This window comes from Ranitomeya imitator, chromosome 8 (assembly GCF_032444005.1).
Source record: "Ranitomeya imitator isolate aRanImi1 chromosome 8, aRanImi1.pri, whole genome shotgun sequence".
NCBI lineage: Eukaryota > Metazoa > Chordata > Amphibia > Anura > Dendrobatidae > Ranitomeya > Ranitomeya imitator.
This window is the reverse complement of record NC_091289.1, coordinates 118,829,549-118,856,944: the sequence shown is the minus strand read 5'-3', so window position 1 is coordinate 118,856,944 and position 27,396 is coordinate 118,829,549. Positions and strand designations below refer to the sequence as shown.

The following is a 27,396-nucleotide window of genomic DNA, read 5'->3' as shown; positions in this document are numbered from 1 at the left end:
AGTCCTGACTGCTGTATATGGTATCGTTCTAGTGCCGTCCCATTCTATAGCTCTATGTGGATTATCAATTTGAAGTTTTGCGTTGCTCCTAGTCTCGGGTGTTGCAGAAGTAGCAGATGTGTGTTACAGATTAGCTCACTTTGCTGGTTGTGTGGCTGCAATAGCAGAACTATGAAAATGCTGACTGTCACCAACATAATGTACAATTATATATTGGGAGGGGATGAACATAAGTGTTTACTGTGTATTAATCTGATCAACAAACTGCAGATAAGTGAATTACCATATAGATATACTTATAAGCCAGTTTTATTTGTTTATACTTTTATTTCTTAAACAGAAGTCACTAAAACAATACACGATGAGTGACCACTATGTTATTCAAGTCAATACAATTAGAAAAAAGGCTGCTTGTCTATAGTTGTCTCTTCCCCGATGACGTAACATCTTGCGTGTTGTTACTGTAGTCACACTGAAGATTCTGCTGAACAATGAGAAATAGAACAGAATTACTGACCTGTTTGTGATGTCATATAAATTATTGAGGAACATAAACTATATATAAATCCTATAGACATATAAAATAAGCCCCCTTTTGCTGAAAAAATGTCTCTAGCTCATTCAGGAATAGAGTCTATAAGACCATGGAGCTACAGTATACTATGATATCTGCTAGCTTGACTTTCCTTTTGAAAGGGCTGTCAAGTGAAAAAAAAGTTTTCACGTATCCTATGGATTGGTGATAACTTATTGCTTGGAAGGGGTCAGAGCATTGGAACCCACACTACTTGGCAGGACAGGGAGCTTTAATTCCAATTATAGAATGGCACATGCTTGACCACAGATCCATTCACCTGATATGGGGCTGCTGGTCACTACACTTAGCTCCTTCAGGCGTCCCTAAGGAGAATGAATGGAATGGCAGTAAGATATCTGACATGCCACTCGAGCTTTTAAAGGGAACCTGTCACCCCCCTCAGGCATTTGTAACTAAAAGAGCCACCTTGTGCGGCACTAATGCCTGCGCTGTAAGCATCTTTTTTCTGGGCATGCGCAGTTGCAGGAGCCGGGGACGCTAATGAAGCAAGAAGCGTTTATTTCAGCATAACTAAAAGAGCCACCTTGTCAGAATGCAGCATTAGTGCTGCACATGGTGGCTCTTTTAGTTACAAACGCCTGAGGGGGGTGACAGGTTCCCTTTAATGGGGATCAAAGGGGTTGGACCCCCAAAGAGCAAGGAGTTATCACCCACCCCTCGGATAGTTGATAACTTTCTATAACTGAACAAACTTTTATAGGTTGTGAAATGGGAATTTCATTAATTCAGAAAATTTAACAGGTGCATAACAGGATTGAGATCTGTAAACTTGTAGTCCAAGTTAATATGAAGGTCACATTATCCTGTTAAACATTGATCACAGCATCTATGGGGTTATGTGAGGTGGATCAGTGTTTTCGCTGGTCCTTGCTGTTTCCCTGGGAGTTTTTGAAAAATTTTGAATAGGACAAAAGTTACCAATTTTATCACAAAAGTGGCACACACAAAAGTATAGATGATTTTTTTTCTGAAAACTGATTCAGAGCCGTTTATAAATTTACTCAAGAAAAGTCAGTACATGCAGTCTAATTTCACACCTATTTAAGGAAATCTGTCGCCAGGTTGTTGCTACCTAATCTGAGAGCAGCATAATGTAATACTGGGATGCTTTCTGTAGTTTTGATAAAATCACTCTATTATCAGCAGGAGATTATCACTAGAGGACTAGAAAACCTGCTGCCATGTAGTCCTCCAAATTCATGAGTTCTGTAAAACCCCGCTCCCACCAGTGATTGGCTGCTTCCTGCCTTGGCACAATGTACACAGAAAGCTGCCAATCAGTGGCATGGGCGGGGTAATACAGAGCTCAGCATTCAGAGAACTAATAGATCTGCATCACATAAAACAGTTTTAATCAAAACTGCAACAACCAGTAAATGATACATCATTGGAATCAGGGTTTTTGCCCCTATATCATGCTGCATTCTGATGGAAAAGAGAAAATCCAGAAACAGATTCCCTTTAATGTTATTATGATTTCTTACAACTAGGCAGCCATTAGCGCTACAACTCAGCATCTACTGGTTCAGATTCCCCATGTATACTACTGCAGAGGGATTAACATATAATTAGGTCTTCAGAAGTCATGCAGTCCCACTGATTTTTTTTTTCAATTGGAAGTTGAAATATTTTTTTTCTTTACTTTACCTATACATTTTGGGTAGATCAGTTCTTTTTCAGCACATGTTCCAGTTGGTTGACGATCACGATGACTAAATCCATTCTTACATTTAAACTTAATTGTTTCCCCGATTTCATAGAAAACATCAGTATTATGAACTTCGTCCAGTTCTAAGTTGTTTACATCAAGTTTATCTTGATCTATGCGGCAAGTCTCTATGAAATCAAATGGTAAATATGAGATCCACATAATAATCATTGTAATGTACATCAACTTTACTGTAAACCTCGATAACTGTCCTATAAGTTATTTTGTTTTTGTTACTTAATGACACTCCATACTTTAGCTTCCTCTGCATAGCGCACTGTTCTGAGTACTTATTTTGAACCTGTCGGCTCTTTCTATTTAATGAACTGATCTATCTAATGACCCACATATCTCCTCCCCTCTTTTGCAAGTCAATTTTATGTATGAGAGAGCCAGGATGATTATCTATAAAATGAAGGTAGTCTCACATTTGAAGCAGTCGTGGATGTTGACATATGGAGTCTGAAAGCCAAAAGATCAAAGTATTCTTACACTTTTGCTTGTTACTGTATTTATTAATGACTTGTAGGGGGCATACAGAGAAGAATTTCAATATTTGCAGATTATACCTATGTTGGCATGGTAATCCACAGAAAAGAGGATAACTTTAGTGACAAGTACTGCTCGAGATGCTTAGAGCTCGCCGAGTATTTCCTGGGTTGCTCGACGGGCGCTCGGGTCCCCGCCCTGCATATTTGATGCTCTTTAGAGAGCCAATGAACATGCAGGGATTGTCTGCCACACACTGTAATGCCACAGCCATGTTGGTTGTGGCATTACAGTGATTGCCTGGCCGCACAGCGTGATCATGTTTATATCAGACCTGGTGCCGCCATGCTCGTCACTAGGGTTGAGCGACCTTGACTTTTTTAGAATCGAGTCGTGTTTTGCAAAACCCGACTATCTCAAAAGTCGAGTCGAGTGAAATCGGCCGATTATGACGTATTGTCGGGATCGACCGAAACACGAAACCCAATGCAAGTCAATGGGGCAGCATAGTCGGCAGTGAGTGGGGGCCAGGAAAACACCTAGAGTGCCCATTTTAATGGCAAAACCATCCATTCTTCTTAATGAAGCTTGTCAATCTTAATTTCCCTTATAATAATAGTTAGGCATTGGAAATTGGGGGTCATTTGGCTAAAGTTGTGGGGGGTAGGGCTGGTTCAAGTATTTAGTGGGCCCAGGTAATCTGGACCACCTCAGGGCAGTGGAGCAGGGAGAGGTAAGTATTTAAACTTTGCAAGTGCTGTGATCCTGAGCAAGAAGGGGGGGCATTGGCACTGGCACAGGGCCCCTCAAAGTACGGCGGTGTGTTTCCACGGTGGGGGCGCCTCCCACCGGCAGCGACACTTTTTGCATACTATGAGGGGCCCTGTGCCAGTGAGGTCGCCAACGAGTATTCCCCCCCACCTGATGAAGGAACCTGCACTTTCATCTGCACTTTCCTCTTTGTCCCCGTGTAAGGTGTTATGGTATGTGGGAAGAGGAACCTGACTTTCAGCAGGGTCACATTCTGGCTGTGTAGCGTGCACGGGGAATGTAGCGTTCTGGGTCAATGTACCACCAGACTCATCTATCACTGGCTGGGCAATGGGCAGGATGAGGAGGAAACACAGATATAGGCCAAAGAATAAAGTGGGTTAAATGCAGTTCAAAATTGGTAAGAGGACTAACCAGGGGGCATTGCTTTGTTCAGTGGAGGACAACTGTAATGAGAGGCTGACACAGAGAGTAGGCCCAAATCAGTAAGTAGTCTAAATGCAGTTCAAAATTGGCAACAGTAGTAAACAGGCGGCACAGCTTTGTTCAGTGGAGGAGAACAGCAAGGAGCGGCAGACACCAATAGTAGGCCCCAACCCAACTCGTAGGCCAAATGCTGTCTGACATTAACAACTACTTAACGAGAACCTGAAAATGGAATTTCAGGACAGGAAACCAGGAGAACAGCAAGGAGCGGCAGACACTGTTAGTAGGCCCCTACCCAACTAGTAGGCCAAATGCAGTTGTTCCATTTAACAACTATTTAACAAGAGCCTGAAGATAGAAGCTCAGGAAAGGCAACCTGGAGAACACCTTGGAGCGGAAGACACTGTCTCTACAACCCAGACCCAACTTGTAGGCCTAATGCAGTGTTGTTTTCAACAACTACTAAACGAGAGCTAGAAGATCGAAGCAATGGAGAGGAAACCTGGGGAACACCTTGGAGTGGAAGACACCGTCTCTACAACCCAGACCCAACTTGTAGGCCTATGTTATGAGAGGCAATTCAGTATCACAATGGACATGGAGGTCAGAGCACATACAGTGATCTGACAATAACCCAAAATAATAGAACGAGCTCTGAGACGTGGGAACTCTGCAGACCGCAATCCCTGATCCTCTCCAAACACAACTAGAGGCAGCCGTGGATTGCGCCTAACGCTACCTATGCAACTCGGCACAGCCTGAGAAACTAACTAGCCTGAAGATAGAAAAAATAAGCCTACCTTGCCTCAGAGAAATACCCCAAAGGAAAAGGCAGCCCCCCACATATAATGACTGTGAGTAAGATGAAAAGACAAACGTAGGGATGAAACAGATTCAGCAAAGCGAGGCCCGATATTCTAGACAGAATGAGGATAGGAAAGATAACTTTGCGGTCTACACAAAACCCTAAAGAAAACCACGCAAAGGGGCAAAAAGACCCTCCGTACCGAACTAACGGCACGGAGGTACACCCTTTGCGTCCCAGAGCTTCCAGCAAAACAAATAGACAAGCTGGACAGAAAAAATAGCAACAAATAGCAAAGAAGCACTTAGCTATGCAGAGCAGCAGGCCACAGGAATGATCCAGAGAAACACAAGTCCAACACTGGAACATTGACAGGAAGCATGAATCAAAGCATTAGGTGGGGTTAAGTAGAGAAGCACCTAACGACCTCACCAGATCACCTGAGGGAGGAAACTCAGAAGCAGCAGTACCAGTTTCCTCCACAAACGGAAGCTCCCAGAGAGAATCAGCCGAAGTACCACTTGTGACCACAGGAGGGAGCTCTGCCACAGAATTCACAACAGTACCCCCCCCTTGAGGAGGGGTCACCGAACCCTCACCAGAGCCCCCAGGCCGACCAGGATGAGCCGCATGAAAGGCACGAACAAGATCGGGAGCATGGACATCAGAGGCAAAAATCCAGGAATTATCCTCCTGAGCATAACCCTTCCATTTAACCAGATACTGGAGTTTCCGTCTTGAAACACGAGAATCCAAAATCTTCTCCACAATATACTCCAATTCCCCCTCCACCAAAACCGGGGCAGGAGGGTCAACAGATGGAACCATAGGTGCCACGTATCTCCGCAACAATGACCTATGGAAGACGTTATGTATGAAAAAAGAATCTGGGAGGGTCAGACGAAAAGACACAGGATTAATAACCTCAGAAATCCTATAAGGACCAATGAAACGAGGTTTAAACTTCGGAGAGGAAACCTTCATAGGAATATGACGAGAAGATAACCAAACCAGATCCCCAACACGAAGTCGGGGACCCACACGGCGTCTGCGATTAGCGAAACGTTGAGCCTTCTCCTGGGACAAGGTCAAATTGTCCACTACATGAGTCCAAATCTGCTGCAACCTGTCCACCACAGTATCCACACCAGGACAGTCCGAAGACTCAACCTGTCCTGAAGAGAAACGAGGATGGAACCCAGAATTGCAGAAAAATGGCGAAACCAAGGTAGCCGAGCTGGCCCGATTATTAAGGGCGAACTCAGCCAAAGGCAAAAAGGACACCCAGTCATCCTGATCGGCAGAAACAAAGCATCTCAGATAGGTTTCCAAGGTCTGATTGGTTCGTTCGGTCTGGCCATTAGTCTGAGGATGAACAGCCGAGGAAAAAGACAAGTCAATGCCCATCCTACCACAAAAGGCTCGCCAAAACCTCGAAACAAACTGGGAACCTCTGTCAGAAACGATATTCTCTGGAATGCCATGCAAACGAACCACATGCTGGAAGAACAATGGCACCAAATCAGAAGAGGAAGGCAACTTGGACAAGGGTACCAGATGGACCATCTTAGAAAAGCGATCACAGACCACCCAAATGACTGACATCTTTTGAGAGACGGGAAGATCTGAAATAAAATCCATAGAGATATGTGTCCAAGGTCTCTTTGGGACCGGCAAGGGCAAAAGCAACCCACTGGCACGAGAACAGCAGGGCTTAGCCCGAGCACAAATCCCACAGGACTGCACAAAAGAACGCACATCCCGCGATAGAGACGGCCACCAAAAGGATCTAGCCACTAACTCTCTGGTACCAAAGATTCCAGGATGACCAGCCAACACCGAACAATGAACCTCAGAGATCACTTTATTTGTCCACCTATCCGGGACAAACAGTTTCTCCGCTGGACAACGATCAAGTTTATTAGCCTGAAATTTTTGCAGCACCCGCCGCAAATCAGGGGAGATGGCAGACACAATTACTCCTTCCTTGAGGATACCCGCCGGCTCAGATAAACCCGGAGAGTCGGGCACAAAACTCCTAGACAGAGCATCCGCCTTCACATTTTTAGAGCCCGGAAGGTACGAAATCACAAAGTCAAAACGGGCGAAAAACAGTGACCAACGAGCCTGTCTAGGATTCAAACGCTTAGCAGACTCGAGATAAGTCAGGTTCTTATGATCAGTCAATACCACCACGCGATGCTCAGCTCCTTCAAGCCAATGACGCCACTCCTCGAATGCCCACTTCATGGCCAGCAACTCTCGGTTGCCCACATCATAATTCCGCTCAGCAGGCGAAAACTTCCTGGAAAAAAAAGCGCATGGTTTCATCACTGAACAATCAGAACCTCTCTGCGACAAAACAGCCCCTGCTCCAATCTCAGAAGCATTAACCTCGACCTGGAACGGAAGATTAACATCAGGTTGACACAACACAGGGGCAGAAGAAAAACGACGCTTCAACTCTTGAAAAGCTTCCACAGCAGCAGAAGACCAATTGACCAAATCAGCACCCTTCTTGGTCAAATCGGTCAATGGTTTGGCAATACTAGAAAAATTGCAGATGAAGCGACGATAAAAATTAGCAAAGCCCAGGAACTTTTGCAGACTTTTCAGAGATGTCGGCTGAGTCCAATCATGGATGGCTTGGACCTTAACAGGATCCATCTCGATAGTAGAAGGGGAAAAGATGAACCCCAAAAATGAAACCTTCTGCACACCAAAGAGACACTTTGATCCCTTCACAAACAAAGAGTTAGCACGCAGGACCTGAAAAAACGTTCTGACCTGTTTCACATGAGACTCCCAATCATCCGAGAAGATCAAAATGTCATCCAAGTACACAATCAGGAATTTATCCAGGTACTCTCGGAAGATGTCATGCATAAAGGACTGAAACACTGATGGAGCATTGGCAAGTCCGAACGGCATCACTAGATACTCAAAATGACCCTCGGGCGTATTAAATGCAGTTTTCCATTCATCGCCTCGCCTGATTCGCACCAAATTATACGCACCACGAAGATCAATCTTGGTGAATCAACTAGCCCCCTTAATCCGAGCAAACAAATCAGATAACAAAGGCAAGGGGTACTGAAATTTAACAGTGATCTTATTAAGAAGGCGATAATCTATACAAGGTCTCAGCGAACCATCCTTTTTGGCTACAAAAAAGAACCCTGCTCCTAATGGCGACGATGACGGGCGAATATGCCCCTTCTCCAGGGATTCCTTCACATAACTGCGCATAGCGGTGTGCTCAGGCACGGATAAATTAAACAGTCGACATTTTGGGAATTTACCACCAGGAATCAAATTGATAGCACAATCACAATCCCTATGCGGAGGTAGGGCATCGGACTTGGGCTCATCAAATACATCCCGGTAATCAGACAAGAACTCTGGAACCTCAGAAGGGGTGGATGACGAAATTGACAAAAATGGAACATCACCATGTACCCCCTGACAACCCCAGCTGGACACCGACATGGATTTCCAATCCAATACTGGATTATGGGCTTGTAGCCATGGCAACCCCAACACGACCACATCATGCAGATTATGCAACACCAGAAAGCGAATATCCTCCTGATGTGCAGGAGCCATGCACATGGTCAGCTGGGTCCAGTATTGAGGCTTATTCTTGGCCAAAGGCGTAGCATCAATACCTCTCAATGGAATAGGACACTGCAAGGGCTCCAAGAAAAACCCACAACGCTTAGCATATTCCAAGTCCATCAAATTCAGAGCAGCGCCTGAATCCACAAACGCCATGACAGAATATGATGACAAAGAGCAGATCAAGGTAACGGACAGAAGAAATTTTGACTGTACCGTACCAATGGTGGCAGACCTAGCGAACCGCTTAGTGCGCTTAGGACAATCAGAGATGGCATGAGTGGAATCACCACAGTAGAAACACAGCCCATTCAGACGTCTGTGTTCTTGCCGTTCAACTCTGGTCAAAGTCCTATCGCACTGCATAGGCTCAGGTTTAAGCTCAGGTAATACCGCCAAATGGTGCACAGATTTACGCTCACGCAAGCGTCGACCGATCTGAATAGCCAAAGACATAGACTCATTCAAACCAGCAGGCATAGGAAATCCCACCATGACATTCTTAAGGGCTTCAGAGAGACCCTTTCTGAACATAGCTGCCAGCGCAGATTCATTCCATTGAGTGAGCACTGACCATTTTCTAAATTTCTGGCAATATACCTCTATCTCATCCTGACCCTGACAAAGAGCCAGCAAATTCTTTTCTGCCTGATCCACTGAATTAGGCTCATCGTACAGCAATCCGAGCACCAGGAAAAACGCATTGATATTACTCAATGCAGGATCTCCTGGCGCAAGAGAATATGCCCAATCCTGAGGGTCGCCGCGCAAAAAAGAAATAATAATCAAAACCTGTTGAACTGGATCACCAGAGGAACGAGGTTTCAAGGCCAGAAATAACTTACAATTATTTTTGAAACTCAGAAACTTAGTTCTATCTCCAAAAAACAAATCAGGAATAGGAATTCTTGGTTCTAACATAGATTTCTGATCAATAGTGTCTTGAATCTTTTGTACTCTTGCCGAGAGCTGATCCACAGATGAAGACAGACTTCTAATGTCCATCGCTACACCTGTGTACTGAACCACCCAAATGTCTAGGGGAAAAAAAAGACAAAACACAAAGCCAAGAAAAAAAAATGGTCTCAGAACTTCTTTTTTCCCTCTATTGAGAATCATTAGTACTTTTGGCTTCCTGTACTGTTATGAGAGGCAATTCAGTATCACAATGGACATGGAGGTCAGAGAACATACAGTGATCTGACAATAACCCAAAATAATAGAACGAGCTCTGAGACGTGGGAACTCTGCAGACCGCAATCCCTGATCCTCTCCAAACACAACTAGAGGCAGCCGTGGATTGCGCATAACGCTACCTATGCAACTCGGCACAGCCTGAGAAACTAACTAGCCTGAAGATAGAAAAAATAAGCCTACCTTGCCTCAGAGAAATACCCCAAAGGAAAAGGCAGCCCCCCACATATAATGACTGTGAGTAAGATGAAAAGACAAACGTAGGGATGAAACAGATTCAGCAAAGCAAGGCCCGATATTCTAGACAGAACGAGGATAGGAAAGATAACTTTGCGGTCTACACAAAACCCTAAAGAAAACCACGCAAAGGGGCAAAAAGACCCTCCGTACCGAACTAACGGCAAGGAGGTACACCCTTTGCGTCCCAGAGCTTCCAGCAAAACAAATAGACAAGCTGGACAGAAAAAATAGCAACAAATAGCAAAGAAGCACTTAGCTATGCAGAGCAGCAGGCCACAGGAATGATCCAGAGAAACACAAGTCCAACACTGGAACATTGACAGGAAGCATGAATCAAAGCATTAGGTGGGGTTAAGTAGAGAAGCACCTAACGACCTCACCAGATCACCTGAGGGAGGAAACTCAGAAGCAGCAGTACCAGTTTCCTCCACAAACGGAAGCTCCCAGAGAGAATCAGCCGAAGTACCACTTGTGACCACAGGAGGGAGCTCTGCCACATAATTCACAACAGGCCTAATGCAGTGTTGTTTTCAACAACTACTTAAGAAGAGCTGGAAGATTGAAGCTATAGAGAGGAAACCTGGGGAACACCTTGGAGTGGAAAACACCGTCTCTACAACCCAGACCCAACTTGTAGGCCTAATGCAGTGTTGTTTTCAACAACTACTAAACGAGAGCTTTAAGATTGAAGCTATGGAGAGGAAACCTGGGGAACACCTTGGCGTGGAAGACACCGTCTCTACAACCCAGACCCAACTTGTAGGCCTAATGCAGTGTTGTTTTCAACAACTACTAAACGAGAGCTTTAAGATTGAAGCTATGGAGAGGAAACCTGGGGAACACCTTGGAGTGGAAGACACCGTCTCTACAACCCAGACCCAACTTGTAGGCCTAATGCAGTGTTGTTTTCAACAACTACTAAACGAGACCTTTAAGATTGAAGCTATGGAGAGGAAACCTGGGGAACACCTTGGAGTGGAAGACACCATCTCTACAACCCAGACCCAACTTGTAGGCCTAATGCAGTGTTGTTTTCAACAACTACTAAACGAGAGCTTTAAGATTGAAGCTATGGAGAGGAAACCTGGGGAACACCTTGGAGTGGAAGACACCGTCTCTACAACCCAGACCCAACTTGTAGGCCTAATGCAGTGTTGTTTTCAACAACTACTTAAGAAGAGCTAGAAGATCGAAGCAATGGAGAGGAAACCTGGGGAACAACTTGGAGTGGAAAACACCGTCTCTACAACCCAGACCCAACTTGTAGGCCTAATGCAGTGTTGTTTTCAACAACTACTTAAGAAGAGCTAGAAGATTGAAGCTATGGAGAGGAAACCTGGGGAACACCTTGGAGTGGAAGACACCATCTCTACAACCCAGACCCAACTTGTAGGCCTAACGCAGTGTTGTTTTCAACAACTACTTAAGAAGAGCTAGAAGATTGAAGCTATGGAGAGGAAACCTGGGGAACACCTTGGAGTGGAAGACACCGTCTCTACAACCCAGACCCAACTTGTAGGCCTAATGCAGTGTTGTTTTCAACAACTACTTAAGAAGAGCTAGAAGATTGAAGCTACGGAGAGGAAACCTGGGGAACACCTTGGAGTGGAAGACACCGTCTCTACAACCCAGACCCAACTTGTAGGCCTAATGCAGTGTTGTTTTCAACAACTACTAAACGAGAGCTAGAAGCTCGAAGCTATGGAGAGGAAACCTGGAGAACACCTTGGAGCTTTAGACACTGGTAGTAGGCCCAAACCCAAGTACTAGCCCCACTGCAGTTTGATTAAAAAACTGTTTAACAAGAGCCTGAAGATTGAAGCTCAGGAAAGGCAACCTGGAGAACACCTTGGAGCGGCAGACACTGGTAGTAGGCCTTAAAACAAAACTTTGGCTGAATGCAGTTTATAAAATGTTCCAGGGGTACACAGGCAGCATTGGTGTGGTAAGCGGAGGACAATTTCAATTTGGGACTGCAGACAGACTAAGTAGGCTGTCCCCTGTGGACCATGCATCCACCACATTAACCCAGTGCGCCGTAATGGACATGTAACCTTCCGTAGACATGCCTACTGGTCCATGCATCTGTTGTCAGGTGCACCTTTCTACTATTAGATTGCCTGAGAGCATGGACAATGCGGATTTTTACATGATGGTGGAGGGCTGGGATGGCTTTTGTTGCAAAAGAAGTGACGACTGGGTAGCTTGTACCGTGGTACAGCGTAGTCCATCTTGGCTTTATTATTATAAAATAAATAAAAAAAAAGTTGGCTGTAGGCACTTTACAAAAGGTTCCAGGGGTACATGGGCAGCAGTGGTGTGGTCAGTGGAGGACTATTGGAAGGATGGACCGCAGACTGGCTTAGTAGGCCTAACATAACAAAAGTGGGCTGTAGGCACTTTAAAAAAGGTTACAGGAGTACACGGGCAGCAGTGGTCTGGTCAGTGGAGGACTAGTGGAAGGAGGGACTGCAGACAGGCTTAGTAGGCCTAACATAACAAAAGTGGGCTCAGGCTGAAGGCACTTTAAAAAAGGTTCCAGGGGTACACGGGCAGCAGTGGTGTGATCAGTGGAGGACTATTGGAAGGATGGACCGCAGACAGGCTTAGTAGGCCTAACATAGCAAAATTAGGCTGTAGGCACTTTAAAAAAGGTTCCAGGGGTACACGGGCAGCAGTGGTGTGGTCAGTGGAGGACTATTGGAAGGATGGACCGCAGACAGGCTTATTAGGCCTAACATAACAAAATTAGGCTGTAGGCACTTTAAAAAAGGTTCCAGGGGTACTCGGGCAGCAGTGGTATGGTCAGTGGAGGACTATTGGAAGGATGGACCGCAGACTGGCTTAGTAGGCCTAACATAACAAAATTAGGCTGTAGGCACTTTAAAAAAGGTTACAGGAGTACACGGGCAGCAGTGGTCTGGTCAGTGGAGGACTAGTGGAAGGAGGGACTGCAGACAGGCTTAGTAGGCCTAACATAACAAAAGTGGGCTCAGGCTGAAGGCACTTTAAAAAAGGTTCCAGGGGTACACGGGCAGCAGTGGTGTGATCAGTGGAGGACTATTGGAAGGATGGACCGCAGACAGGCTTAGTAGGCCTAACATAGCAAAATTAGGCTGTAGGCACTTTAAAAAAGGTTCCAGGGGTACACGGGCAGCAGTGGTGTGGTCAGTGGAGGACTATTGGAAGGATGGACCGCAGACAGGCTTATTAGGCCTAACATAACAAAATTAGGCTGTAGGCACTTTAAAAAAGGTTCCAGGGGTACACGGGCAGCAGTGGTCTGGTCAGTGGAGGACTTGTGGAAAGAGGGCCCGCAGACAGGCTTAGTAGGCCTAACATAGCAAAAGTGGGCTCAGGCTGTAGGCACTTAAAAAAGGTTCCAAGGGTTCACGGGCAGCAGTGGTGTGGTCAGTGGAGGACTATTGGAAGGATGGACCGCAGACAGGCTTAGTAGGCCTAACATAACAAAATTAGGCTGTAGGCACTTTAAAAAAGGTTCCAGGGGTACACGGGCAGCAGTGGTGTGGTCAGTGGAGGACTATTGGAAGGATGGACCGCAGACAGGCTTAGTAGGCCTAACATAACAAAATTAGGCTGTAGGCACTTTAACCCTGCTGTTCTGTTCGGTCTGGGGAGATCTATTTTGAACTTTGGTATTTTTTGGGGTGTTCAAGATGCGGTTCTGAAACTTGTGGTTGATTGACTTAAATGAGGATGGGTCAGTCGGCCACGGGTTTCAGAGCCGCATCTTGAATATTTTAAAGAATATTGAAGTTCAAAGTCGGTCATTTTTGACCAACAGAACAGCAGGGTTAAAAAAGGATCCAGGGGTACACGGGCAGCAGTGGTGTGGTCAGTGGAGGACTATTGGAAGGATGGACCGCAGACAGGCTTAGTAGGCCTATCATAACAAAATTAGGCTGTAGGCGCTTTAAAAAAGGATCCAGGGGTACATGGGCAGCAGTGGTGTGGTCAGTGGAGGACTAGTGGAAGAAGGGACCGCAGACAGGCTTAGTAGGCCTAACATAACAAAAGTGGGCTGTAGGCACTTTAAAAAAGGTTCCAGGGGTACACGGGCAGCAGTGGTCTGGTCAGTGGAGGACTAGTGGAAGGAGGGACCGCAGACAGGCTTAGTAGGCCTAAAATAACAAAAGTGGGCTCAGGCTGTAGGCACTTTAAAAAAGGTTCCAGGGGTACACGGGCAGCAGTGGTCTGGTCAGTGGAGGACTAGTGGAAGGAGGGACCGCAGACAGGCTTAGTAGGCCTTACATAACAAAAGTGGGCTGTAGACACTTTGAATTCTCTTGCAGGGTACACAGGCAGCATTGGTGTTGTCAGCGGAGGCCGATTGTAATGAGAGTCTGACAGTTAGTACTCCCAAAAAATAAATAGATGTTAATGCCTCGCAATACAACAAAACGAAAACACAAAAGGATGGAATAATTAGGTACAGGGGTGGGCTACTCTGCTGAGTTTCAGACATAGTAATTGGCGCTAAGTATTTACTGGTATAAATATAGGACACTGCCCCTGACTATTTAAAGTACCATCATACATGTCAACACATTGGCATTGTCAGTGCCAGGCATTGAAGGATGTCAGCGCATAGACTAAACATTGGTGGAACTGTGAGAGATAATTTTGCAAGCGGTAGAGCACTGTTTGAGCTGGGGAACTCTCTTGTGGCCGGCGGTACAGGCCCAGGGCCCCTCATGTTACAATGGTGTGTCTGACGTTGGGTGCGCACCACCACCGCCAGAGACACTTTATTGTACTATGAGGGACCCAGTGGCAGTGCCGGCGACCAAAAGCATGCACACCCACCTCTTCAGACAAACGGCACTCTCACGGGTGCTTCAGCCAAGTGGCGAGACCACGGCCCCGTGGGGAGAGTTTGGCCATTTAGGGAGGTGTAAACATGTCGTATGCTGGACAAACAGCTGCTGCAAATTACGAGATTGGAAAAGTCAGTCAGAGCAGTCCATAAGCAAGACCTCATCATAGGAAAGCTAGGTGTCAGCTGGGCAAGGTGGGGCAAAAGAATTCGAAATCCAGTTGTGGTTCATTTTAATGAAGGTTAGGTCATCAACATTTTGGGTAGCCAGACGAGTCCTTTTTTCAGTTAATATTGAACCTGCAGCACTGAATACTCTTTCTGATAGGACACTAGCTGCTGGGCAAGCAAGCTCCTGCAATGCATATTCTGCCAATTCTGGCCAGGTGTCTAATTTGGATGCCCAGTAATCAAATGGGAATGACGGTTGAGGGAGAACGTCGATAAGGGATGAAAAATAGTTAGTAACCATACTGGACAAATGTTGTCTCCTGTCACTTTGAATTGATGCTGCAGTACCTGTCCTGTCTGCGGTCATAGCAAAATCACTCCACAACCTGGTCAGAAAACCCCTCTGTCCAACGCCACTTCTGATTTGTGCACCTATAACACCTCTGGCCTGCTGCCCCCTGCAGCTCGTGTGATAACGATCACCGGTGCTGTGTTCTGGGAATGCCTGAATCAAACGGTCAACAAGAGTTGATTGTTTGGTTGCTAATATTTGTTCCAGGTTTTCATGTGGCATAATATTTTGCAATTTGCCTTTATAGCGAGGATCAAGGAGGCAGGCCAACCAGAAATCGTCATCGGCCATCATTTTACAAATACGTGTGTCCCTTTTGAGGATACGTAAGGCATAATCCGCCATGTGGGCCAAAGTTGCAGTTGTCAAATCTGCGGTTGTGCTGGGTTGAGGGGCAGTTTCAGGCACATTTAAGTCACTTGTCTCCCTAAAAAAAACCTGACCCCGGCCTTGCAACGCCACCAGTTGCTATTGGCCCCGGAGAAGCTTCCTCATTACAAAAATAATCATCCCCATCATCCTCCTCAGTTTCAGGCAAATCTACGTCACTTGTGTCCCTCCAAAAACCAGAACCCGGCCTTGCCGCGCCAACAATTTCCACTGGCCCCGGAAAAGCTTCCTCATTAAAAATATAATCATCCCCATCATCCTCCTCCTCCTCCTCCTCCTGTTCACCCGCTACCTCATCCTGTACACTGCCCTGACCAGACAATGGCTGACTGTCATCAAAGCTTTCCTCTTCCTTTGCTGCAGACGCCTGTACCTTTATGTGCGTCAAACTTTGCATCAGCAGATGCATTAGGGGGATTCTCATGCTTATTATGGCGTTGTCAGCACTAACCAGCCGTGTGCATTCCTCAAAACACTGAAGGACTTGACACATGTCTTGTATCTTCGACCACTGCACACCTGACAACTCCATGTCTGCCATCCTACTGCCTGCCCGTGTATGTGTATCCTCCCACAAATACATAACAGCACGCCTCTGTTCGCACAGTCTCTGAAGCATGTGCAGTGTTGAGTTCCACCTTGTTGCAACGTCGATGATTAGGCGATGCTGGGGAAGGTTCAAAGACCGCTGATAGGTCTGCATACGGCTGGAGTGTACGGGCGAACGGCGGATATGCGAGCAAAGTCCGCGCACTTTGAGGAGCAGGTCGGATAACCCCGGATAACTTTTCAGGAAGCACTGCACCACCAGGTTTAAGGTGTGAGCCAGGCAAGGAATGTGTTTCAGTTGGGAAAGGGAGATGGCAGCCATGAAATTCCTTCCGTTATCACTCACTACCTTGCCTGCCTCAAGATCTACAGTGCCCAGCCACAACTGCGTTTCTTTCTGCAAGAACTCGGACAGAACTTCCGCAGTGTGTCTGTTGTCACCCAAACACTTCATAGCCAATACAGCCTGCTGACGCTTGGCAGTAGCTGCCCCATAATGGGACACCTGGTGTGCAACAGTGGCAGCTGCGGATGGAGTGGCTGTGCGACTGCGGTCTGTGGACGACCTCTCGCTTCTGCAGGAGGACGAGGAGGAGGGGGTGCGAACGGCTACAGCCAACTGTTTCCTAGACCGTGGGCTAGGAAGAACTGTCCCAAAATTGCTGTCCCCTGTGGACCCTGCATCCACCACATTCACCCAGTGTGCCGTGATGGACACGTAACGTCCCTGACCATGCCTACTGGTCCATGCATCAGTTGTCAGGTGCACCTTTGTACTCACAGACTGCCTGAGTGCATGGACGATGCGCAATTTAACATGCTGGTGGAGGGCTGGGATGGCTTTTCTGGAAAAGAAGTGTCGACTGGGTAGCTCGTAGCGTGGTACAGCGTAGTCCATCAGGGCTTTGAAAGCTTCGCTTTCAACTAACCGGTAGGGCATCATCTCTAACGAGATTAGTCTAGCTATTTGGGCGTTCAAACCCTGTGTACGCGGATGCGAGGCTAAGTACTTCCTTTTTCTAACGAGAGTCTCATGTAGGGTGAGCTGGACTGGAGAGCTGGAGATCGTGGAACTAGCGGGGGTGCCGGTGGACATGGCAGACTGAGAGAAGGTTAGAGACGGTATTGTTGCCGCCGGTGCCCTAGATGCAGTTTTTCCTACTACGCAACTGGTGATTCCCTGACCCTGACTGCTTTGGCCTGGCAACGAAACCTGCACAGATACTGCAGGTGGTGCGGAAAACGGTGGCCTTACAGTGACGGAAGGGATGTTGCGTTGCTGACTAGCTTCATTGGCTGAGGGTGCTACAACCTTAAGGGACGTTTGGTAGTTAGTCCAGGCTTGCAAATGCATGGTGGTTAAATGTCTATGCATGCAACTTGTATTTAGACTTTTCAAATTCTGACCTCTGCTTACTAGATTCTACTGCTACTGGACTCGTGACCCCGCCTAGAACTACTGAAAGGAGTCATTTTGACTCCTTGCTTGTTTTCGTTTATTTTTAGAGTTTCATTTGTGGTTATTTATTAATAATTATATTTTTTGTAATGTATTATTATTGTGAGATCCAACAGTAATGCTTTTGATTGTTTTTTTTCTGCTTTTCTTATTTTTCTACAGAAAATAACAATAATTATAATAGACGTTTTTCAAACATTTTTTTTTATTCAAGTGCACACATATAAACAACAACTGAAGAACAAAAAGCAGAGAAAATGTAGGTGGAGGAGCATAAAAATGAAAATATGGCGCAGAATTCACCTTCTAAACATTTGGTGTTTCGCATTTTAGGCATTGCCTTTGATTTATGGCAGTACATTGCCCACACAAAGACTTACCACAAGTCTTACAATTGCCGACAGATCTATTTTTCTTGCACTTTTCTTTGATCTGGCAAAATTTTGTTTGAACCATCACTTCTGAACATGTAGAAACTTGGGACGTGGAACCCTTTTCCCTATCTGTGACATAAGGACCACTCAACTCTCTCACAAGCGTTTGCAAAAATGCCTTGTGTGACATTCTTTGGTGGGTAATCTCCTTGAATATTATACATGCATTTATACCCGCAAAGTCTAAGGCATTTTCAAATGCATGAACAGGCCATCTCCTTGTGCATGTTCGTGTGGTATATTTTCGTGCCATCTGATCCACTACATCTACTCCATATTTTGTTTCATTGTAAAACTTTACCGTTTCTGGAGTTTTTTTAGCAGAATCAGACGCAACAACAACATCTGGATGGATGGAACTCAAAATGACAACATTTTTGTTGGGCTTTCCTTGACATACTGTAAGTGTAAAATTGTCTTCATTTCTAAACACTTTAGTGTTGTACAATTCCTCTTTCATGGATTTTATTTCTTTAGGCACTTCTCGCCTTATCTTATTCAGTGTTCCCACGATGGTTGTTCCTTTGCTTTTTAGCTGTTTAGCTAATTATAATGAAGTAAAATAATTATCGGTTGTAACATTGCAACCTTTTTTCAAAAACGGGTCCAATAACTTCATTACCACATGGTCAGCTAAACGGTCCTCAGCACGGCGTGTGTCATCTTTGCCTAGATAAGGGAAGCCATTTGCCAGATATTTGCTCTCCTTATCAACAGCTAGCCAATATTTGTGGCCATATTTATCTGGTTTGGAGGGCATGTACTGCGTGAATGGACACCTAGTTTTGCTTGGGAAAAGTTGCTCATCCACCGTTATGTATGGGCCAGGTTTGTAACACGTAATACAATTTTCAATAAACCTGTCCCACACAGTAGAAAATAGAGCAAACTTGTCCATTTGCAGTCTCTCCGATCGAGTAGATTTCTCATCAAATCTGAGAAACCTCATAATTTCAACAAAGCGGTCCCTAGACATTGTCGCTTTGCAAAACGGTATTCCCCAGTCATTACACCAAATACTGCTAATCGAGTGACGGTTCGTGCCAGATATTCCACGAGCATAGAATATCGCAATGAATGCATCTAGCTCCTCATCAGATAGAGTAAACTGTAAATTATTGTTCCTGCATGCTTCTGCAAGCGTACAGTTCTTTATATGTGTCAATATATATGAATCAAAAAATAAACGCCATGCGCTCAAAGGACTATCGATAATGATATTTCTTCTGGCGTATCCTGTAGGGCCAGGTGCTTCTCGAAGAATATTTTGGCTGTCACGCCGACCAGGCAAGTGTTGTCCAATTTCAACAGGTTTCCATTGAATACCATCCGCTGAAACTAGTATTCCTTCAGATTCGCCTTCTCTGGTGTTTGTTGTTGCATTACCTTCGCCGCCATCGTTATCTGTTGTTCTTTCATTTCTGGGACGTTTTGCTGATTTTTTTCTGTCCACGACCAGGAGGATGGTCACGAGGCAACATAACTGCATGAGCCCGATCCCCAGTTGATGTGCTTGGAATATCTGGAAAAAAGTTGATGAATATTTAGAATTTTTGTTTTGTAAGGGTCCGTGCACACTGGCTGGATTAGCGGCGGAATATCCGACCGGATATTCTCACCACAATCCGGCCCGTACCTGCCCGCTCAGGTACAGAGCGGAGTTTCATACCTGAAGCTCCGCTCCGAACCCCGGGCTGGAGCCGCTGTCTGGGACGGAGCCGTGCTCGCGCGTAAGCAAGCGCTGCTCTGTCCCTGACAGCGGCTCCAGCCCGGGGTTCGGAGCGGAGCTTCAGGCATGAGCGGGCAGGTACGGCCTGTATTGCGGCAAGAATATCCAGATGGCTATTCAGCCAGAATTCTGCTAGTGTGCACAGGCCCTAACTCAGTGTGTGGAAGAACAAATAAATACACATAACTACTTACCTTCTGGATTTGTTCCTTCTGAGTCTTCAGATTCACTTGATATGTTCTGAGGAATGAAATCTTCATCACTGTCAGAATCAAATACATGTTCCTGCAATTCGGATTCTGATTCATCCTCCGGTATGGATTGCAAAGTAGCCAGAATATCCTGAGCCTTTATCAAACGTCTTCTCTCCATATTCCTCACAAATTCCATAATTCTATATAGTTCCCTGCTGAAAAATAGAAATGAAATGAAAAATAAAAGAAATAATAACTGTTCTGCCACCTTCAAAAGTAGGTGGGCTGAATCAGTTGACAGACAGCTAAACTATTTCATAACAATTCATACCTGTATGAGTCTTCAGAGCTCGTATGTCTGTGTCTGTTCTCTTTGTCTCTTCAGCTGAACTGAAAGTAAAGTTACTATCCAGAATACTGTCTCCTGCTAGGACCTTAGAAAAACACCACCCTTCATTAGCATAAGATAAGAGCCTAGAGTAAACAAGCTATTTTGTTCAGCATTACACAATAATACAAGCAGGTAAAACACAAGGAAAATGTGAAAAGTTGACATGTAAATTGAACTACATCTATATGAACATCAGGGTAAATAAGACAGAGTGAAAAAATTATGCACAAAACTTTATAGCAACATTTAGTGACAAAAGGACCTCAAAATATAGTAGGGAGTCAAAATGACTCCCTTCAGTAGTTCTTGGTAAATTTTGAAAAAAACGCGCAAATTTTTTACCAAAATTATTTATTCTTACAAAATCTTTTTTCACATCATATTTGAGGAAAAGTCACCGAGTTTCAAGCCGGAATTCTGAAAAATGTAGTCACAGAAGAGAAATAAAAAACGAAAGGAGTCAAAATGACTCCATCAGTAGTTCTAGTGTTATTAAGGTAGTTGAACATTTTTGACAGATGACTTTGCGCTGATCAATTGGATGTTGTTTAAAAAAATGCCAGACTGCACTCTTTCTAGCATCGGATACCTTTTCAGGCATTGCAGACTGAGCTTTAACCGGATGGCCACGCTGTCCTCCAACAGGTTTTGGCTTTGCCACGCGTTTTGGGCCAGATATGGGCCCGGCAGATGGAACCTGTTGCGATGTTGATGCCTGCTGCGGCCCCTCCTCCTCCGCTTCAGAACTACTGCCGCCTGCACCCTGTTCCCCCCAATGGCTGCCAATCGGGGTCAACAACTGGGTCATCTATAACCTCCTCTTCTATCTCGTGTGCAACTTCGTCTGTTTCACCGTGTAAGTCGGTGGTATAGCGTTCGTGACGGGGCACCATAGTCTCATCAGGGTCTGATTCTGGATCAGTACACTGCGAGGGCAATGTTGTGGTCTGAGTAAAAGGAACAGCATAGTAATCTGGCTGTGGCTGTGCATCAGTGCACTCCATGTCCGATTCAACTTGTAATGGGCATGGCCTGTTAACTGTTTCACTTTCTGGAAGTAACCCGTTGTGTCGCCTGCCGCATCCTTCTCTGTTGTTGTTTTTGCTGAAGAGGACAAGGAAGAGACTTGTCCCTGACCGTGAACATCCACTAACGACACGCTGCTTTTACATTTACCAGTTTCAGAGAGGAGGCAAAAGAGCTAGAGGCTGAGTCGGCAAGGTAAGCCAAAACTTGCTCTTGCTGCTCCGGCTTTAAAAGCGGTTTTCCTACTCCCAGAAAAGGGAGCGTTCGAGGCCTTGTGTAGCCAGACGACGAACCTGGCTCCACAGCTCGAGACTTAGGTGCTATATTGTTTTTCCCACGACCACCTGATGCTCCACCACCACCACTACCATCATTACCAGCTGGCAATGAACGCCCACGGCCACGACCTCTTCCACCAGACTTCCTCATTGTTTTAAAAACGTAACCAAAGTAACGGTATTTCTTACTGTAAAACAACTTACAAGGTGAACTCAAACTTATGTAGGATTCAGATATCCCTTTATAGGTGGGTGAGACTGCAGGGAAAATCAGGCACAATGTTACACACTCGGTTTTCTGTGGCACCAAATGATAGAGATACCACACACGCAGGACTGTCATTCAAGCACAAAGGCCAATATTAATCTCCCACTGTTTATTATTTTTTTTCAGGGAGATTTTTAAAACCAAAATCAGACACTAGGCTTTCTGTGGCCCAATATTAGAGAGATGGCACCCAGGACTGGCGCACACAAGCACAAAGGCCAATATTAATCTCCCACTGTTTATTTTTTTTTCAGGGAGAATTTTAAAACCAAAATTAAAAAATTAAAAAAAAACAGACACTAGGCTTTCTGTGGCCCAATATTTGAGAGATGGCACACAGGACTGGCGCACACAAGCACAAAGGCCAATATTAATCTCCCACTGTTTTTTTTTTTTACAGGGAGAATTTTAAAACCAAAATAAAAAAAAAAACAAAAACAGACACTAGGCTTTCTGTGGCCCAATATTTGAGAGATGGCACCCAGGACTGGCACACAAGCACAAAGGCCAATATCAATCTCCCACTGTTTATTTTCTTTTTCAAGGAGAATTTTAAAACCAAAATCAGACACTAGGCTTTCTGTGGCCCAATATTTGAGAGATGGCACCCAGGACTGGCGCACACAAGCACAAAGGCCAATATTAATCTCCCACTGTTTATTTTCTTTTTCAAGGAGAATTTTAAAACCAAAATCAGACACTAGGCTTTCTGTGGCCCAATAATTGAGAGATGGCACCCAGGACTGGCGCACACAAGCACAAAGGCCAATATTAATCTCCCACTGTTTATTTTCTTTTTCAAGGAGAATTTTAAAACCAAAATCAGACACTAGGCTTTCTGTGGCCCAATATTTGAGAGATGGCACCCAGGACTGGCGCACACAAGCACAAAGGCCAATATTAATCTCCCACTGTTTATTTTCTTTTTCAAGGAGAATTTTAAAACCAAAATCAGACACTAGGCTTTCTGTGGCCCAATATTTGAGAGATGGCACCCAGGACTGGCGCACACAAGCACAAAGGCCAATATTAATCTCCCACTGTTTATTTTTTTTTTTCAGGGAGAATTTTAAAACCAAAAAAAAACAAAACAGACAATAGGCTTTCTGTGGCCCAATATTTGAGAGATGGCACCCAGGACTGGCGCACACAAGCACAAAGGCCAATATTAATCTCCCATTGTTTATTTTCTTTTTCAAGGAGAATTTTAAAACCAAAATCAGACACTAGGCTTTCTGTGGCCCAATATTTGAGAGATGGCACCCAGGACTGGCGCACACAAGCACAAAGGCCAATATTAATCTCCCACTGTTTATTTTCTTTTTCAAGGAGAATTTTAAAACCAAAATCAGACACTAGGCTTTCTGTGGCCCAATATTTGAGAGATGGCACCCAGGACTGGCGCACACAAGCACAAAGGCCAATATTAATCTCCCACTGTTTATTTTTTTTTTTCAGGGAAAATTTTAAAACCAAAAAAAAAACAAAAACAGACAATAGGCTTTCTGTGGCCCAATATTTGAGAGATGGCACCCAGGACTGGCGCAGACAAGCACAAAGGCCAATATTAATCTCCCACTGTTTATTTTCTTTTTCAAGGAGAATTTTAAAACCAAAATCAGACACTAGGCTTTCTGTGGCCCAATATTTGAGAGATGGCACCCAGGACTGGCGCACACAAGCACAAAGGCCAATATTAATCTCCCACTGTTTTTTTTTTTTTTTCAGGGAGAATTTTAAAACCAAAATAATAAAAAAAACAGACAATAGGCTTTCTGTGGCCCAATATTTGAGAGATGGCACCCAGGACTGGCGCAGACAAGCACAAGGGCCAATATTAATCTGCCACTGTTTATTTTCTTTTTCAAGGAGAATTTTAAAACCAAAATCAGACACTAGGCTTTCTGTGGCCCAATATTTGAGAGATGGCACCCAGGACTGGCGCACACAAGCACAAAGGCCAATATTAATCTCCCACTGTTTTTTTTTTTCAGGGAGAATTTTAAAACCAAAATAATAAAAAAAAAAAATAACAGACACTAGGCTTTCTGTGGCCCAATATTTGAGAGATGGTACCCAGGACTGGCACACACAAGCACAAAGGCCAATAGTAATCTCCCACTGTTTATTTTTTTTTTTCAGGGAGAATTTTAAAACCAAAATAAAAAAAATAAAAAAAAACAGACACTAGGCTTTCTGTGGCCCAATATTTGAGAGATGGCACCCAGGACTGGCGCACACAAGCACAAAGGCCAATATTAATCTCCCACTGTTTATTTGTTTTTTCAGGGAGAATTTTAAAACCAAAAAAAAAAAAACAGACACTAGGCTTTCTGTGGCCCAATATTTGAGAGATGGCACCCAGGACTGGCGAACACAAGCACAAAGGCCAATATTAATCTCCCATTATTTTTTTTTTTTTTCAGGGAGAATTTTAAAACCAAAAAAAAAAAAAAAAAAAGACACTAGGCTTTCTGTGCCCAATATTTGAGAGATGGCACCCAGGACTGGCGCACACAAGCACAAAGGCCAATATTAATCTCCCACTGTTTATTTTTTTTTTTCAGGGAGAATTTTAAAACCAAAATAAAAAACAAAAACAAAAACAGACACTAGGCTTTCTGTGGCCCAATATTTGAGAGATGGCACCCAGGACTGGCGCACACAAGCACAAAGGCCAATATTAATCTCCCACTGTTTATTTTTTTTTTTCAGGGAGAATTTTAAAACCAAAATCAGACACTAGGCTTTCTGTGGCCCAATATTTGAGAGATGGCACACAGGACTGGCACACAAGCACAAAGGCCAATATTAATCTCCCACTGTTTATTTGTTTTTTTCAGGGAGAATTTTAAAACCAAAATCAGACACTAGGCTTTCTGTGGCCCAATATTTGAGAGATGGCACCCAGGACTGGCGCACACAAGCACAAAGGCCAATATTAATCTCCCACTGTTTATTTGTTTTTTTCAGGGAGAATTTTAAAACCAAAATAAAAAAAAAAAAAAAAAAACAGACACTAGGCTTTCTGTGGCCCAATATTTGAGAGATGGCACCCAGGACTGGCGCACACAAGCACAAAGGCCAATATTAATCTCCCACTGTTTTTTTTTTTTGTTCAGGGAGAATTTTAACCCCTTTACCCCTCTAAGCTCTAAGCAGGCACTTGGTAAGCCACCTGCCTCCCTTCAGGACCCGGATCCGCGGCCATCTTGGATACGGGATTTGCTGCAGGGAGGAAGGTAGGAGACCTCCGGAGCAACGCCATCACATCGCGTTGCTGCGGGGGTCTCAGGGAAGCACGCAGGGAGCCCCCTCCCTGCGCGATGCTTCCCTGCACCGCCGGCACATCGCGATCATGTTTGATCGCGGTGTGCCGGGGGTTAATGTGCCGGGGGCGGTCGGTGACCACTCCTGGCACATAGTGCCGGATGTCAGCTGCGATAAGCAGCTGACACCTGGCCGCAATCGGCCACGCTCCCCCCGTGAGCGCGGCCGATCGCCTATGATGTACTATTCCGTCCTTGGGAAGTAAAGCCCACCCCACATGGACGGAATAGTACGTCTAATGGCAGAAAGGGGTTAAAACCAAAATAAAAATAAAAACAAACAGACACTAGGCTTTCTGTGGCCCTATATTTGAGAGATGGCACACAGGACTGGCACTCAAGCACAAAGGCCAATATTAATCTCCCACTGTTTATTTTTTTTCAGGGAGAATTAAAAAAAAAAACAGGGACAGTCCTACAATTACTATCTCCCTGCAGTAATCTCAGCCAGGTATGGCAGGCAGCAATAACAAGGAGTGGACTGCTGCACAAATTAAATCAAAAGTGTTGTGTACAAACAAACAAGATAGCTGTGCAGAAAGGAAGGAACAACAGGATTTGTGCTTTTACAAAAGCAGTTGGTTTGCACAGCGGCGTACACACAGCAATGCAGCTATCAGGGAGCCTTCTAGGGCAGCCCAATGAGCTACAGCGCTGAGGAAAAAAAATGTAGCTTCCACTGTCCCTGCAAACAAAAGGTGGTGTTGGACAGTGGAAATCGCTACAGCACAAGCGGTTTGGGGGTTAATGGACCCTGCCTAACGCTATCCCTGCTTCTGACGAAGCGGCAGCAACCTCTCCCTATGCTCAGATCAACAGCAGTAACATGGCGGTCGGCGGGAACGCCTCTTTATAGCCCCTGTGACGCTGCAGACAGCAAGCCAATCACTGCAATGCCCTTCTCTAAGATGGTGGGGACCAGTACCTATGTCATCACACTGCCCACACTCTGCGTCCACCTTCATTGGCTGAGAAATGGCGCTTTTCGCGTCATTGAAACGCGACTTTGGCGCGAAAGTCGCGTACCGCATGGCCGACCCCACACAGGGATCGGGTCGTGCCAAAAGTCGGCGACTTTTGAAAATGAACGATCCGTTTCGCTCAACCCTACTCGTCACAGTCTGCAGGCAGTTCAGGGAGAATTGCTGCTAAGCTAGGGAGAGATTTTTTTGCTTCGTACTTAGTGTGGGTATATACCATATATAATACACATATCCATCTCAACTACGTCCTTCTGAGGACTTATAAAACTGCATATATATCAGTGCTAGGCAGGCAGGCAGTGTATGTGGCAGACTGCAGTGCATGTAGCAAGAGGGTCCATTCTAGTTCTGTCTGCTGCTGCCTATTAGAGATATTTCTAGACATAGCACCAGGAATTAGGGCCCAGGAATAATTTTTTTGGATCTTAATTCTGATTATTTGCTTTAAAAGCAATCCAGAGAATACTATTTTTCTGCTCCATTTGCTTGTTGGCACTGCAGAATACAGTCAGATTCTTTCCATATTACAGCACTAAAAATCCAGCTATTTTAAACTGGGGTTTGTCCGTCACACAGATCACATATCAGTGCGCTCAAAATTCTGCCATTTCATTCCTCCATTTAAATTTTTTGCAGTGTCTCACCCAAGTTATTGACACCAGTTTGGTAAAAAAAAATAGTTCCTACAGGCCAGATATTTTAAACTGGGGTTTTTCCATCACACGGATCACATATCAGTGCACTCAAAATTGTGTCATTTCAGGCCTCCATTTAAATTTTTGCAGTGTCTTACCCAAGTTATTGACAGTACACCAGTTTGCTGAAAAAAAAAATAGTTACCTACAGGCCAGATATCTTAAACTAGGGTTTGTCCATCACACGGTAACATATCCGCATGCTCAAAATTGTGCCATTTCAGGCCTCCATTTAATTTTTTTTTTTGCAGTGTCTTAGGCAAGTTATTGACACCAGTTTGCTGAAAAAAGTTGCTTACAGGCCACATATTTTAAACGGTGGTGTCCATCACATGGATAACATATAAGTTTGCTCCAATTTCAGCCATTTGTAGTGAATGTGGAAAATATTGTCCTCCATTTAAAATGGGCAAGGCGCATGTCAAGGGATAGGGAACTGGATGTGATGGTAATGGTGCATGC

At 44.9% G+C, this 27,396-nt stretch overlaps 1 protein-coding gene across 2 annotated transcripts in view; it reads right to left on the bottom strand.

The window, feature by feature from the left end:
* Nucleotides 1-293: 293 nt before the first annotated feature.
* Nucleotides 294-27,396, bottom strand: part of LOC138647923 (complement factor H-related protein 4-like) — an 804,152-nt gene continuing 777,049 nt past the window's right edge. Inside the window, exons 11-12 of one of the 2 annotated variants that reach the window (XM_069737286.1) lie at nucleotides 2,246-2,434; nucleotides 294-484 (exon numbers count right to left, since the gene is read on the bottom strand). In XM_069737286.1, the coding sequence (XP_069593387.1) occupies nucleotides 468-484; nucleotides 2,246-2,434 (206 nt within the window). In that variant the 3' untranslated portion in view covers nucleotides 294-467. The remainder of the gene's footprint in view (nucleotides 485-2,245; nucleotides 2,435-27,396) is intronic. The other variant, XM_069737287.1, reaches the window with a different exon arrangement.